Source organism: Mastigoproctus giganteus, chromosome 10, assembly GCF_048544385.1.
Source record: "Mastigoproctus giganteus isolate SK-2022 chromosome 10, ASM4854438v1, whole genome shotgun sequence".
NCBI classification, from domain to species: Eukaryota; Metazoa; Arthropoda; class Arachnida; order Uropygi; family Thelyphonidae; genus Mastigoproctus; species Mastigoproctus giganteus.
This window is the reverse complement of record NC_143584.1, coordinates 27742739-27759974: the sequence shown is the minus strand read 5'-3', so window position 1 is coordinate 27759974 and position 17236 is coordinate 27742739. Positions and strand designations below refer to the sequence as shown.

At 34.0% G+C, this 17236-nt stretch overlaps 1 protein-coding gene across 6 annotated transcripts in view; it reads right to left on the bottom strand.

Moving 5' to 3' along the window:
• Positions 1 to 17236, bottom strand: part of CadN (neural cadherin) — a 1307274-nt gene that overhangs the window by 19627 nt on the left and 1270411 nt on the right. For 3 of the 6 annotated variants that reach the window (XM_090383767.1, XM_090383766.1, XM_090383769.1), the window contains 2 exons: positions 12392 to 12572; positions 3583 to 3845 (listed from right to left, as the gene is read on the bottom strand). In XM_090383767.1, the coding sequence (XP_090239893.1) occupies positions 3583 to 3845; positions 12392 to 12572 (444 nt within the window). Of the gene's footprint in view, positions 1 to 3582; positions 3846 to 4164; positions 4407 to 12391; positions 12573 to 17236 lie in introns of all 6 variants that reach the window. The other 3 variants (XM_090383771.1, XM_090383768.1, XM_090383770.1) reach the window with 1 other exon arrangement.

Genomic DNA, 17236 nt, shown 5'->3' with positions numbered 1-17236 from the left:
GGTATGTTATTATTGAAATGAAAGTTTCTGCAATCTAGTATTAAGTCCAGAAAATATTACTTGTAAGGAGAATCAGGTAGTTATTTAATCTGCATTCAGGTTCCAGAAGTTCTGATAAATGATATCCATTCTGCAGGGCTTATATATCTAACTTATTTATTGAAAGTTACAGCTGTTTTTCAGTAGTATGAATGTTGTATATAGTGGTATTTAGCCAAATTACAAATAGGGTAGTAGGAGTGATTGATCATTTTGTGGTTTATGAAAGGCCAAATGATGATATGTACCTTTTGAGGAAAATCTGAATATACAATATTAATAGTAAATTCAAATTTAACATTGTTTCTCAACAGGTGGCATGTATACCTTTAAAGGGTACACAAGAATGTCTGGCATGTGGTGGGGGTGCCATCTATGCCAAAACAACTCAAATTTTTAGCAAACTGAATTTTTGTTTTAGTTGTTTTATGGCACATACACTCAAATAAGGTTCATGGAGGGATGGCTAATGAAAAATTTCCTTGCAGTTGTGATAAGTTGGTTTAAGACTATTAGAATGCTATTAAACAAGCAAGAACTTCAGGAGAAATGAAGGCACAACTTTTTGAGCTTTCAACTAATAGTGTATACTTGAAGATACAAGGCATGGGAATTTGCAATGTTTCTGTGTCCTTACACAAAATAAAGGGTGAATATAAGCAACTGGGTAATATGGCCCTTAACAGGTCCCATCAACATCCCATTCACATCAACCCATTTATGTGAAGCAAGTTTTTCTGCTATGACTGAATTAAAAACAAAATTAAGAAATTGTATATTTCCAGAAAATTATTTGATTGTGATCTTCAGCAGTTTAAACCTTGGTTTGAAATTTGGCTTCGTCCAAACAAATTCAAATTTTGCATATTATAATTTTTTTATATGGGATTTTTTGGCTAATTGCCTTAAGTTTTATTTATACCTGAAACAGCCAATATTGAAACAGAACTCACCTCTATTTCCACTTTGTTTTAATGCATTAAATAAAATGAAGTGGGAGAAAATAAATGAAATATACTAAATGGAAACCCATGCACCTTTACGTGGGGACTGTCATTTCCTTAGAAAGCCATTTTATTCAAATGCTGTAACAAGGAGCTTGACTGTGAAGTAAAGATAATTTAATCGATCAAAAGGGGAGGGGGGAATGGGCTTGAACATATGTCATTATTTGATTTTATGGTTGAAAGTAATGTTTCAAATTCTAGATCTGTGAAAATTCCACCAATAATCTAATACTTATTATTCATTTGTGGGTACCATTGCCTGTACCTTGGCAATAGCTCATGATTTGAAGCTCCATAAATGTAATAATTATAATTTCAACATTCTTGGCATGACAAATTGTAAGTGATATTATTTATATCTTCTATTTATTAAGTCTGGTAGGATTTATAATTGCTAAACACATCACAAATTTTATTGTAGGTTGGGGAGAGAAAAAAAAAAAAAACAGAATTTCGGTGTCTTGGGAAACCCTTTTAATCTGTCACGCAATTTGGTTGTGATAAGGGATTGAAACTGTTTCGAAAAAGAGATATTGTGGGGTTTTGCAAACTGTTTTTCACTGTTTTATTAATTTTTCTGGATGTGATCTATTTTTAAATTTCACGTCTACAAAGACATGTTTCATGGTTGATAAAGCCATGACACCAGACATCTGTATGGGGACTTGATTTAGGTATTTAAAGTTTTGGAAAGGTTGAGTAAATTAAATAATGGAATTTCCCCTTCCCATTTTTCTGGTGCCATAAACTAAAGAAGGAAGACAATATTTAAATTTAAAATGCAACTAAGTAAAAATACTTACCTATATTACATATAGATATAGCTTTGTATGTGAATATTTTGACAAATATATGCTGCCTTTATTATCAACATCATTCTTGGGATGTGGCAAGCTCTTAAATAACAAAAACCATTCAGCCTGACTAATGCATGAGAGGAACATGTGATCTGTTCATAAATCTGTGTCTCATGATTGTCTCTGACTGCTCCAGGTATTTTTACTCAATTAAACCCTTAAGCTTTCTTTTTGCCCATTTTGGCAAAGAACTTCTCCTCTGTAATAAATGTGTTTATGCTTCCAGGATAAATTTCTTGAATACTTCCCATAATGAACAAGACCCTGGACTTCAGGCTGTATAACATTCAAATATCATACTCAGAAAATCCAATCTGTTAATGTTGATCAAGTGTTTTCATGTGAATTTAAAGATGTTGACATTGTACAGTAATATTAAAATAATTTCTCATCCTCCATCTTTAAAATCATAAATATTACTGGCAATTGGTCTAGTTGTATGGAAATTGTTAAGGTCAAAATTTAGTGCGGGGGTGACTAAACTCAGGCATTAGATTTAATGAACGTTTGTTATATGTACTAGGACACTAAATGAAAAGAGCATCTAGCTGCAAAAAAAAATAATAATAAAAATAAAAAATAATATTGGGTTTAATGACATCAATAATCTCTTTGGGGGAGACCTTACAAGTTGTTGGTATGTAGTGGGTGGAATCTTACTCTACTCCTGTAATGCTGCAGCTAAGTTCATTTGAGCTAGAACATCTTGTTATAGCCATCCCAGAACTGTTCATCTTGAATCAGATCTGGGCTGAAATGGCAGGTTCACTACATTACAAAGTATTTGTCTGAAACTACTGTTGTAGTGACTGTGCTTTGTGACAGAGCATTCTTTTGCTGATACAAATGTGGCCTCCCTCCAGAATATTGCCATAATACAGGTAAAGTAGAATTGTTCAAGTCTAAACACATAAAACAAGCCCATACCATCATACATCATTGTTGGTGCAGTACAATTTGGGTGAAACAGTTCTTTGGTCACATATGGTTGCTTTCCCCCACATATGGTTGCTTTCATCACTACATTATGTGCTGTCACTCTAATCTAATGCTTCCATTCTCTGCACCAGGATATGCCTTCTTTAGAGAGTGACTTTGATGGCCTTAAGGCATTTCAGGTTATGGTAGTGGTATGCACTTCTACATAAGAGGCACAACTAGCTCCATTACCATGTCAACTCATTCTATTAAATGTTTTGTGGCAGTTGTTGACAGACCTTGTATTTATACAAGGTCTGTCAACTATCTAAGGAGTCAGTTCATTAAAAGGTACTTTTGCAGTTTTTTTTTTTTTTTTCCTCATTATCTGTTTTAACTGTTACAACATGCTCTGAGATCTTTAATGGTAATCTTCTTGGCTTGGGATGAACAATATGCCCACTACAACAATCTACTGTCACATCTCTTGTGAAGGAATCCAGGTTCTTTTCTCATCCCATTCTGTTCCATTTATAATTGTCACTGATTTTGAATATTTTTTGTATTTTACTTGAAATGGTACTGTAACAAGTTAAAAAGGAAAGCTGCTACACTGCAATTACTTCACAGTGGTGATGATGATGTATTCCAACATGCATTAAAGGATAGTGTATATAAACTATATTAACCCTTATTCCATTCAAAATAAATTTCAAATATCTTAAAAACCAAAAAATATAAATAAGAAAAATTGATCTTACTGAGAAGGGTCACAAGGCATGCTAGAATGATAGCCAAGGCATCATCCCCAAGACCAAGTGATGGCTCACCCAATCTGACACCTATATTATTGCCAAAACAGCTGCAGTTATGGCATCGGTAACCACCTGGACACTCACACTGGTAACCTTGACCCGCATCTAGATTGTAACAGGTACTTTCACTTCCACAAGGTTTCCACAAACATTCATCCTCATCGATGCAATTCAGTCTGTCTTCTGTTTTTTCAAATCCTGGTAAGCAACTGTACACAACATCTAATTAAGGAATTTTTTTTTCTTACACTCCATAATCCAGAATACAGACCTTGTTAAAATACTATAAAGCCAGAGTTGTTTAAGCATATATATAAAGGAACCATATATTTAAATAATTAAAATATTCCTGCACAGTCTGAATTGTGCCTGAGAATGTATTTTCTGTTTATTTTCAGAATATTATTTATTTTTTTCTGAAATGTGAAAAAAAAAAAAAACTTAAAATAAACCAGCCTTAATGCAATTTCAATTTCCTTCAACAAGTTCTGTATCCTGGATAATACAATAACTCTATATTATACTTACTGAGAATGTTAAGCAGGCACACCAAAATAGCTGCTAAAGCAGCCATGCTCAGTCGCATAACTTTCTCTTCTCTACGTGCACCACAGAACTCCCCACCATACCCATCAGGACATACACAGTAGAAACCTTCACCATTAGGCAGATTAACACAGCTACCACCATTTAAGCAGGGATCGCTCAAGCATTCATTATCATCTGTACAGTTTTTACCATCTTCAGTTATTGTAAAACCTTGAGGACACCTATTAATAATTGAGGTTAGGCAAGTTGTTAGTTAAGACACTAAAGGGTTGGAAAAGAGACTATTTAAATGCTGCCACATTTGAAATGACTTGGAGAAAGAGATTTTAGTTAAACTAATATTTTGATTTTAATATTTCACCGAATGTGCAAAATAAAAGATGGTGCCATTTGTAAATATTCCATTATGATATTTTAAAAGTGACTGTTCTGTATTACGTATACTGACCTCTGTCAGTGTATCCTTATAACAAATCACTGCAATTATTTCTATAAAATGCAATCTCTATAAAATTTCTATAACAGTAATTTGCGTTTTATTTTATATATAATGAGGCAACATTTAAAGTTGTATTAGTATAAGAAACCCATGCAAAAGCAAACATTATGCTTAATTTTTAGGAAATCAGGTGGAATAAATAGGAAAGTAGTCAACAATACTTAAAGATTACTAGCAGATTGAACATCTAAGTGATAATTATTACTTAATAATAACCCTAACTGCTAAGTTTCCTGTTGATATTACTCCTCCCCTTCCCTTCCCTTTGAAACTACTAAGTTTGGAAGGGAAGGAGGAGGAGTAATATCCCAGTTATAAAATAGTTATTTCTTGAGCAAATGAAATCTAAAGAATGTATTCATTTTCTATATAAATAATACACTCAATGGAACCATATTATTGTCTTTCACAGGACTGAGAAACATGAACATAGTAATGGAGTTTTTTCCCTTCCACTTCAAAGATCTGCATTCCATTACTTTAAATTTGACGTAGTCGTCTGAAAAGTATATATAATTCATTTACATTTCCACCCTCTGATTTTGGAAATTATTTGGCATCAAATTTTTAAAATTTAATTGAAATTGTAGTGTAGTGTAGTTTGCCTAATACTAAATTCAGTAGTTATACTAGTATTTTATATAGTTTACTTTTAATAATATGCATACTAAAACCATGACCAAAAATTAAGATCACTCTCTGGGAAAAATCTTGAAAAAGAGCAAGGGAAAAAATACTTCCAAAAAATTGAGACAGAGATCTTATATAACGTTTTTACAACTGATATAACAGATAAAGAATGTGAGAGCACTGACAGCCAGATCTTCATCAGATCAGACAACTTCAACAGTGAAAGATATTAAGATTGCAAGAAATGCCCTTCCAAAAATACCTGTCGAGATCATGTTGTTTCTCTTGCTCTTCACAAGAAGGAAAAAGAATATAGAGTTAAAACCAAGTGCTCCACTTGTATCATAAGGAACAAGAACCAGTACAGCTATTAAGTGCTGCAAAAAAAAACCAAGAAAAGAAAACACAGCTTTAAGAAGTTGAGAAATGAGATCTCGGTTGACGAAGTAACTTTCTGGTGAATCCAGTAAAGTACCAACTGCAGAAATAAATAAGGTCTTGGAGTTAACAGGATTAGCCCTTGGATGCGTTTGTTGAGTACAAAGTGTTACTTGACAAATTAGAGAACTTGCAAAAGTAGATGTTCAAACATTTGCTGAAGTAATGAAGGAAAAGAAAAACCATCTCAAGCTATTCTGGTTAATGCACACAGTGACAGATATAAAACAAGTGAGGATGTAAAGAAGAGTTTTTAAAATGTGTGAGTCTTATGTTAAAAGATATTAAAATGTGAAATATTAAAAATAATTAGAAATAAAGGTTGTTGTGACAGAAGTAGAGAACAATTACATCAATATTATAAAAAGGTGTTTGAGGATTTCGGAACTAATTCTAGAACTTGGGGACAAAGTCTGTTATTTATGATATGGAAAAGGAAGAATTCCTCCACCATTTATAGGATAGAAACTTAAAGGCTCTCAATTATGCTAAGAATACTGTGGAGCTGCAACACCCCCTTTGAGAACCACAAAGGGGTGCTGCGACATCAAATTTAGCATCAGCTTACATCGCTACAAAAGGTTGTTGATTTTAACGGAACTGTGTAAATTAGAAGAAATAACTGCTGACCACATCACAGTGTTTATGTACATACATCTACATATATGGAACAGCCAAGCCGAACCATCCATCGTATACACTGTATTTGAAACAGCACAGCACCGATGCGAACGCTCATACTCGCTTAGCGGATCTTAGCCCTTAGCTTGCATCAGTGTGCCTAGTTGTGCATATAGTTGAGCATGTTTAGCACGTTAAAGTTCTATTTAATATTTCTATTTCAAATACTTTAAAACAATGGCCATGGAAAACTTTATTAAAAAGAGAAAAAATCAAGATAGTAACGAACATCTGAATCAAGAAATAGTGGTATACAATGAAGATACTTCAGAGCAGCAGAAAAACTGAAGTAAGCACAAGTTCAACTATAAAAAAGAAAAAAAAAAACTCAAGACAGTTACTTAGAAATGGGGTTTACATGGTGTGGTGATAGTTTTGCACCTAATCCTATGTGTATTGTTTGTGGAGTAATATTAGCAAATGATGCTATGAATCCAAGCAAATTATCGCAACATTTCATTACAAAACATAGTAACCTTTCTAATTAGACACCAGATTACTTCAAAAGATTATTAAAATCGCAAAATATTCGATAAACCTTACAAAATATTCTGCCAGTGCCCATGCACCTGGTGCCTGGAATTTTTCATAATGGATTTAGTGTGTCTTCACATTAAAGTTTGAGAATCACTACTGTAGAGGATAATGTAATGATTTTATCTGCGAACAAGACAAAAAATAAACACTTACTTCAATTACCCCATTATAATTTAAATAAGTGGACCCACTAGAGGTTTTTGAACAAAAGAAAATATTTATAAATTAGTCTGCTTATCAGGTAAAGAGATTTTTACGATGTATTTTTCTGTTAACAATTGACAAACTGATTTAAAATAAGATAAATATAAGTTAAAACTGGTATAAGATAAAAATGTTAAAATACAGGTAAAATGAATATAAAATAATAAAAATATAATTAGCTTTCGGGGCAAGGTGTCCCTTCTTTGGCTAGCTGAAGAAGGGAATCACCACATGAAAAAACTATACCAGGGTTGCTTAACCTTTTTTTTTTTTAAATATAGCCCACCTAAACAAAAAAAAAAAAAAAAAAAATTGCAATTTATCATTTAAGAAGTTTTATTTACAGATATAAGAAAAATTCACTAGTTTATTTGGCACTTATCCATTATTTTATTCTTAATGCAACCCTTGTGTTTCTTCAAAAATTGCATGACTCACCCAGATTTTTCTACACGAGTTGCAACTTACAGGTTAAGAAACTTTGTACTATGCCACCAGGTGTACCAGAGTGGAAGAACTGGTAGGGTAAGAGGTGCCAAACAGTCAGTTATAGTATGATTGTTTAGGAACAAAAGGAAGGGAAAAAAAGGAACAAAAGAGCTGTATGAATATCTTGTGGGAAGACACAGAATTTAAAGGTTTGCCTGTCTAGCAGCATTCCTTGCTCTTTCAGGTAGCATGCAGATTAGGAATTTCATGCTGAACATTTTAAAATGCAAAAAAAAAAAAAAAAAGTTATTAAACTCTTACCAATAAAATAAAATTCCTTACTTATAGCCAGCCATTTATAATATTTTTTCTAATACATAATGATTTCCTACATAAACAGTTATTAAATATGGGCTGAATGTTTAGAATGGAAAATAAACTTTATGTTCAAGAAATAATTAAATAAATTTAGGGATAACGTCAGTTATCAGAATAATTTACTCTATGATTAATAAGTTATTAACTACCATGAGGATTATCCCAAAAGTAATGTACAAAAGCAGTTAATTTTAAATTAATTTATTTTATAATATAATTTACATTAAAAACCTTCAATGTAGTCTCCTTTGACTGCTTCACAAAGTTCAGGTAATTTTTGAATGCAGTTTAGCTAACTGATGCATTGAGTCACAGCTTCAGAAGTAAGAACTTTTAAAATTTTAAAGAGTTAATCAAACACAATGCTAATTGCATATGGCTTGAAAGACTTGAGATTCCCTAGAAAGAAGTAGGGTTTTATTGACTTTTTTCTTGGCCTCCACTTGGATATATTCAGAAAGGCTCCACTCAAATGTGCTAGGCAACAACAGTATAGTCCAATCTAAAAAAAATATATATATATATACATATTACTAAGTGCACCTAATATCCATTCAGACTATAAGACACGAGATTTTACGCAATATTTTCCAGAAAAAAAAAACTGCATCTTATGCAAGTTTTGAAAATACAGTGCTGGTTTGGAGGATTCACAGAAGCCACATGTGGAAGTCATTCTTGCATTGTTTCTATTGGAGTAGGCAGCAGCCTGGAAAGCAAGGTGCTGGGGATTTCAGGAACTGCTGGGAGTCATGAAACAAATAAATACATGGGCTGTATTAGAGTAACTAAGAGTAAGAACAGTTGCATGTACACCAATGTTAGGAGTGTAAAAACTCACTATTATCACTCCGCGCGAGCTCACATTTTACTAAAGCACATTACTGGAGGTCAACGAAAAACAATTTGCACTTTCCATTTTATTGGGCGTTTCTGTCGGCGCAATCTATTATAAACGGTTAGTAAACTCTATGTTATTGCATTTGCAATAATACCGATAGCTAAAATTCTGTTGGTTTTTACGTTATTATGGTGAAATGTGTGTCCCCTTCTTTGAAATCTTCAGTCATATTAAAAAAAAACCATAAATAAATTACAAGAATCTTCTCCTCTTTCCTATTTTTTTGCTTGTTATTACAAACTGATTTGTGCAATTTGTGCATGCCGTGATCATCGTTATTGATTGCTTATTATTATTATTTTTTTGTTGTTGTTTTAAATTTTACAATCCTGTGAAAATAAATTTAAGTAAATCTGTAGTTTTGTAAGTCGGGGACTGTATCGAAAAATGTTCAGCAACCTACGTAAAAAATATGGCGATAGATAAAAAAAACCTTACCATGTACTACTCGTGTGTCCAATACGATGCTTCCTTTTTTTTTTTTTGTGATATAGATTTTAAATCTAATAGCTTCCTTTTATTTTTTACGATATCGCGTGTGGTTTGGTCACCAAATTATAATGTTTCGTTAGAGATTTAACGGATGCGCCGTTTTCAAACTTTTGGATAATTTCAAGTCTTTGTTTAACTGAAAGCGCAACTCCTTTGCATTTACCCATGATTTTTGCGATTTCTAAACAAAAAATAAAATATTTGCTATAAAAATTTCGGCATCCCTGACAAAAATAACGAAACAAAATTTGCCTTTTGGCAGTCCGACCGAATACAACAATCGACACGACACACTAAAAAAACTAAACATTTCTTCTCTCTCTCTTTTTTTCCCCTTTTTTTGTTTTGAGTGGCAAGTGTGAAGACAGCGGGGGTTGCAAGATAATAAGTGCACTAATCTCCCAATGACGACTTATAACACCACTTCTTGTTGCTTATTTACGACTTTCAAAATATCAGTTTATTCCTATTCTTGTTATCTTGAATTTTATGATTTTTGGTTGATTATTAATTTTTATTTTGGAGTCTTGGAGAGTCTGCTGTATATTATTTCTTTTTTTTTCACAGAAAGGCTGAAATTCAGTATATGGTACCCCTTGTGTTAAAACCGCTTCAAAAACAAAAAAGAACAAGGTTGCTTGAAAAATGTGAACTGAGAAAAATAATTGTAATTAGAACAAAAAAAAAAAAAAATTTATTAGAGGGGTCATTGATTTTCATTTTTGTTTAGTGAAAAAAGATTATCTGTGAAATAATAATAATAATAATAATGCATACTTTTTTTAAAAATAAAAATGTGTATTTTAGTGCAATTGCATCATTTATACACAGCTAATTATAGATTAGCAAATTTGCAATAGCGGCATCATTTAAATTACATCTCATATTGTGAATACCATCACGACAAGTTGCCATGACATTGCACTACTTCGAATAAGTAACGCTTCACCCGAAGAAGAAGACTGTTGTTACTTATTCTCAGTGGATACCACCACCCAGACGGCACTGTTTCAGGGCTATTTGGCCCTTCTTCGGTGGGGTGGGTAGGCACCCTAGTGATGTAATGATGGCAAAATGGTTATGAATTATAACTCCATAATATGAGAGATGCCTGATGGTGTATGATATAAGTTAAGACTCTAATGCATTAAGGGCTTAAGCCTCAAGCTGCGAAAGAGATTAGACTATGAGTATTTTAGTGCAATTGCATCATTTATAGACAGCTAATTATAGATTAGCAAATTTGCAATTGCGGCATCGTTTAAGCTACATCTCATATTGTGAATACCTTCACGACACCGTCTGGGTGGTGGTATCCACTTAGAATAAGTAACAACAGTCTTCTCCTCTTTCCGTTGTACTATTGGTTCCCGGACATACATAATGCAAATGATTTGCATATGTTTGCCATTAAGTATATGGAGGCTATATGTCAAATCTGGGACAGTTTGCAATGCAGGGCAAATGACTGAAATCTGGGACTGTCCTGCATAATCCAAGACGTCTGGTCACTTTACATTAAGGGCAAGTTGCTACAATGGATAAAAGGATGGTTGAGTGGGAGAAGACAGAGCATGGTACTCAATAGGCACTGCTCTTCGTGGACTAATGTTATTAGTGGTATCCCCCAGGGTTCAGTGTTGGGCCCATTGTTGTTTTGTATATTTATCAATGATATTGATGAAGCTATATCAAGCTTAATGTCAAAGTTTGCAGATGATACAAAGGTTGGCAAGGTTGGTAATACCAGTATGCTGTAACAGGATCTAGAAAAGATGGGCTGAGAAGTGGCAACTGAAGTTTAACACTGACAAATGCAAAATACTGCATATAGGTAGCAGTAACCCAGAGAAATGTACTAATTGTATGGTGGTGCAGTCATATATGAAGTTTTCTGAGAAGTGAAGATAGGCTACCAAAGTAGATCATAGGGTCTTGTCAATGAAATTCAGGAATTTTGCTGGCAGGGATTATCCCCTTGTATAAGGCAGTGGTCAGGCCACAACTTGAGTACTGCGTACAGGTCTGGAAGCTTCATTTTAGGAAGGATTGCTAGAAGGACTTGCTAGAATGAGTACAGAGAAGGGGAACTCTTACAAAGAAAAGGTTAAGTTCTGCAAATTGCAGTATCTGGAGACTAGGCCTCTGCAAGGTGATCTGATTGAGGTGTATAAGGCCTTGAATGGATTGAGCAGGCTCAATGCTGATGGGATTCTTTCACGTGCTCAGATTACAAACCTGAGGGGGCATAAACTGAAATTGAGGAAAGACAGTTGTCAAAAATATGTGTGGAAATTTACCTTTAGCCAGCAGGTAGTTGATTGCTGGAACAAACTTCCATCTGTCATAGTGGAGGTCGACAACTTAAATAAGTTCAAGGCAGAACTAGACAAACATCTGGATGGGTGAAATGGGAAGGCTTTTTTTTAAGCCTTTCCATTTCACCCATGTATATAAGCTTGCTTTTTTGCATCATATGCTTATGCTAATGCTATTATATGAATTAATAGCACAGTAATTAGTCATTATACTGCTTAAATAGTTAATAAGATATTTAGTTAGTGGTATGTTAATTTTCCAGTTCATGAAAAAAATTGTTTACACTTGGTGAACAATGAGTTCCTCATCCCTGCTTTGGACCAAATAGTGTTTTATTTAATAAACTTGGGAAACAAATTTCTACTGGATGATTTTTATCCTTTTTTTTCTCATGGGAAGAGAACAAATTATTTTATCTTCAAATCCTTTGAAGATTAAGTTTAAATATGGTAGCAGAAAAAGAAAAAAAAAAATGCACGAACACACTTTTTTTCTGATTTACTAATTGCTAGACATTCCCCCCCCCCCCTTCATTCTTTCCAAAGGCATAATGTTGGATTTGTCAACAAATGTACAAGCAGTTGTTTCTGAAAATCGGAAAAAAGTTATTTAGCCAATTTTTGAAATTATTATGTTTCTCAAAAATATAAGAGGAACATAATTGCCCGATAGTATTAAAGAAGCAAATGGAAACATACCTGCATTCATGTAGCATCCAGAGATCTAAACATATGAAAGGTTTAGGACATATAATTCCTTGGCAAGGATTATTAGAAGGACAACCATTGATTAGATTTCGCCACTCCAGAACAGCAGCATTTTCAGAACCATTTTCCATTGGAAGATACCTCTGATCAAGTCTAATGTCATTCATGCACCCTAATAAAATTGTATGAAAATGTGTACTGATTACTAGGAATTAACATTTTGTTTCAAATTACTTAAAGCAATGAATGAATGTGAAAATTCTAAGGGGAAGAGGTAATTAATATTAAATATAAATAAAATTAATAAATAAGCATTTAAAAAGAAAAGTTATTTAATTTGACTGTTTTTTGAATTACTAAGTCATATGTAGGTGCTTGATTAAGTCATTACTATTCTAACAATGTATCAAAATACTTGAAATAAAAGCATTTTACCTGTGTAAAATTTAGAATCTATATAGTACTAATAGTAGCTTACAACCATACATTTTGGAGATATTTTCTCCTCTGCTTCTTTCAGTGACTACAAAATTAGAAATAAGATGATTTACCTCTTAATTATCTTTATTGTCAAATTTTAATTTTAATCTTAATTCCATACTTAAATTTTTTGGCTCAGATCAACACCAGTATTCCAAAATTTATAAGATGTAAATGTGCGTAGTATCGTGGAGGTGACGTGCAAGCATTACACAACGAATTACAAAGGAACATTAAAAAAAAGAAGACAATAATCTTCTTTAAACCTTAAAACTACTAAAATAAAGTACACACCAGGAAATCAAATAAAAGTAATGGAATAAGTTACAACCAATTATAATAACAAAAATCTGGTGCTTCTAGAGGACAAAAGCATGCATTGAAAAATTAATAGGGACCCGACAAACACAACTGCAGAAAGATCAAAACAAAATCTAGTCATTACTAAACCAAAGAAAAATAGATGAAATAACATACAATAAACTCCTTCCTGAGAATCTGGAAAGTCCAATGTTATTCAGAAACATAAAGGGCCATAAAGATAGTTACCCCATCAGATCAATAGTTAGTGGAAAGAACCACCCTTACCAGAAATAATCAAGATGATAAGTTAGGGGGTCATTACTACAGCTCTCTCACCCAACCAAAGAACACTGAAGAAACTGGCATCACAATATACAGACGTGGACAATATGTTCACAAATATCCTACTGGGAGTCTAAGAACATCCACAGGTAAATTCTCTTGACATGAAATTTCCCTCAGCCTCTATAAACTAACAATAATTGACTTTATAGACCTAACTGCTGGACAAAGCTATTTCAGATTTCTTTACCAAATGTACACACAAACATCGGAAATGGGAAACCCACTGACCCCTTCCCCCAGCCAACACATTCATAAACAGCCTCAAAAGAACAGGTTCTGGATAACTCACTCCAAACCATTATATTGTGGACAATATGTTGACAATGTGCTTACAATTTAACCATACAGACAAGAACACTCCAGAATTTTCATATTTTCATCAATATATGAAATTTCAGTAGCCCAAGAAAAATGCTTAAAACTACTGTTATTTGATTTCCTGATATGTACTTTATTTTTTAGTAATGGAATAAGTTACAACCAATTATAATAACAAAAATCTGGTACTTCTAGAGGCCAAAAGCATGTACTGAACAATTAATAGGGACCTAACAAACACAACTGCCTTCATTCCAAAATCTACTTCAAAATTAAAATTGAACAAGTTTAACACCCTCCTTCCTTCCTATGAAGAAACTAACAGAGACAAGGAAGGTTCTACACTATATTTCACCTACATTTTAGGAATTTTAGAAGGATTCATTTTGAGATCCTGTTGCCTCTACAGATTCTGGATAATACCTCCTTCAAAACATCGTATTAGGACCAGTACGTTGACAATATGCTTACAATTTGGCCACATGGATTAAGAACTCCAGAATTTTCATATGGTTATTGAAATAATGGTTATTGGCAGTAGCCTGTTGCATCTGTACAGGTCAGAGTGAATCTGTCTTCTCCCACTCGACCATCCCTTTATCCAGAGCAGTAACCTGGCATTAAGGGCAAGTTACTTCTCTGCACAGAGAGATCATTGTGTGGGAGAAGAAAGAGAGTGGTTATTAATGGACATTGCCCTTTATGGAATAATGTTATTAGTGGAGTTCCTCGGGGTTCAGTGCTGACTCTAACATTGTTTTCTATATTTATTAATGATATTGATGAAGAGCAGATGATACAAAGGTTGGTGGTGGTGGTGGTGGTGGTGGTTAATGACAGTAATTAGGGTACTTATTGAAACAAGATCTACAAAAAATTAGGCAGGTGAGCTGAGAAATGGCAGTTGAAGTTTAACATTGACAAATGAAAAGTGCTCCATATGGGTAGCAGTAATCCCCAGATTAATGTACCAACTGTGTGGTATTACACTCAGAATTGGGGGGGGGGTGAATTGTGCAGTCATATAAGCTCTCTTAACAATGGAAATGGGGTGAGAGGTCAGCACGTGGGGGTTTTGTCATTAATATACAGGAACTTTTCTAGCAGGGATAAGGAGGTGGTTATTCCATTGTACAAGACAATGGTTACATCTTGAGTACTGCATACAGGTCTGGAGGCCTCATTTTGGGAAGGATGTAGATCTGCTGGAAAACATTCAGAGAAGGTCAACAAGGTTGCTGAAGGGAACAAAAGGGTGATCTTATCAAGAATGGCTTCAGTTCTGCAAAGGTCAGTTCAAATGCCTAATCTCCAGTGAGATTAGGTAACTGTGAGGTGATCTGACTGAGGTTGAATGGACTGAGAAAGCTCAATGCTGATGGCATTCTTCCTATTGCTCAGACTACTCATGAGGGTACGTAAATTCAAGTTGAGGAAGGATGTGCGGAGGTTTACCTTCAGACAGCAGGTGGTTCATTGTTGGATAAAAACTTCCATCTGTTAGCATTAGCATCAGTTAAGGCATATGATGCAAGAAAGCAAGCTTATACAGCATCAACCCAAAAAAAAAAAAATCCCTTCCCATTCACCCATCCAGTCACTCCAAATGTTTGTCTAGTTCAGCTTTAAACTTATTTAAGCTATCAACTTTCACAACAACAGATGGAAGTCTGTTCCAGCAATCAACTACCCACTGACTAAAGGCAAACTTCTGCATATCTATTCTACAACTGTCTTTCCTCAATTTGAATCTATGCCCCCTCGGGTTCTTAATCTCAGTAAGTGGAAGTATCCCATCAGCACTGAGCCTGCTCAAACCATTCAAGGCCTTGTACACCTCAATCAGATCACTTCACAGGTGATCTGATTGTCTTTTTCATTCTCCACCACCCCACCTGTTGTTGTGGAAGTGGGTAGTTTGAATAAATTCATGGAAGAACTGGACAGGTGATGCGGGAGGGTTTTTTTTTTTTTTTTTTGCTGAGCTTTATGAGCTTGCTTTCTTACATAATATATGCCACCACCACCACCACTACTACTACTAATAATAATGAATTAAAATATATTTTAATTCAGACTAAATTAAAATATATTTATCACAACTGCAGGAACAATGGGTATCTAAACAGACTCACAAATATCAGAATTACAGAAGAAAAATGTATCAGCAATGAGTAAACAAGTAGCAAAAATTGCCAGCAGGCACAATGTAATAACCAAATTTTCGGGATGCAAAATAATAAAGAACTCTTAAAAAAATCCCCATCCTCCTATTTCAATCAAATCTAGGATTCTCGTGACCAAAACTCCCACTGATGAGCTATATTATGGCAGATTGTAATAACACCTACATTGGAGATTGTCTGTGAGAATGAAAGAACAAAAATTAGACACGGCCAAATGCAAAATTTTGCTATTTTTCATTCAAATGTTGCCTTCCATTTATGGAAAGAGAGAGAGAGAGAGACATGGAAGTTTTAACAATCAAGATTCAACAAAATATCCCGAGGGGCTCACATCTGGTGAGTATGGGCTTGGCACACCCAGGGTCCCGAGCTGAGCTGAGTATCTTCTGACACACGCTCTCTCTCTCTCTCAGGGTAACTCGGGAATTTTTTTTTTGGCTGGTGCAGCATAAGCCTCTGGCTTCCTTGCACCATATGGCTAATAATAATAATTGTAAATGATATAAAAAACATTTATGATTGGGGCAGTGGAAAACAACGTAAACCAAAATAAAGGGATATCCCTGGAACCTATCTAATTCCAGCTGATCACTACTTAATACTTAATAAAATAATAATGATACCTGGGTAGATACTGTAATGATACATATAAAACAAATTCTTGTCACTTGGATGTTTTTTGCTGGTGCAACAGCTTGTTTGGTTTTTTTTTTTAGGAGCATTAGCAACTAAGACCATATTGCTTCGGGATATGCAGTGGTCATTCCCTGACCTTTCCGCATCCTCCGTATTTCGTGGTAACGGGCTCGAACCCCGGTCTAATCAAGAAGCGTGTGCTATGCACTGCTGCTCCTTCCCACCTGGCTACGGAGGCGCCAGTGCAACAGCAAAATCACAAGCAACTGGTTTATATTAAATTCTATTAAATATAAAATATTTTATGATTTTCTTTGAATTAATCCAGCAGTGGTGGCACCTAAAGTGTAGCAAAAACAGCAGGTCACCTGATAGGCACCTAACTTTCTTTTTAATTTTTAGAATTTAAAAAGTACTTTTGTATGTATACTTTGTAAGTTTTAATAAAATATTAGGAATTTTAAAACATACTATATTTTTTACACCTTTTATTTAAAAAATATATATATATTAATTCTTCTGAAAATTGGAAAAAATGCTTTAGGTATAAAATAAAAACATAATTCAA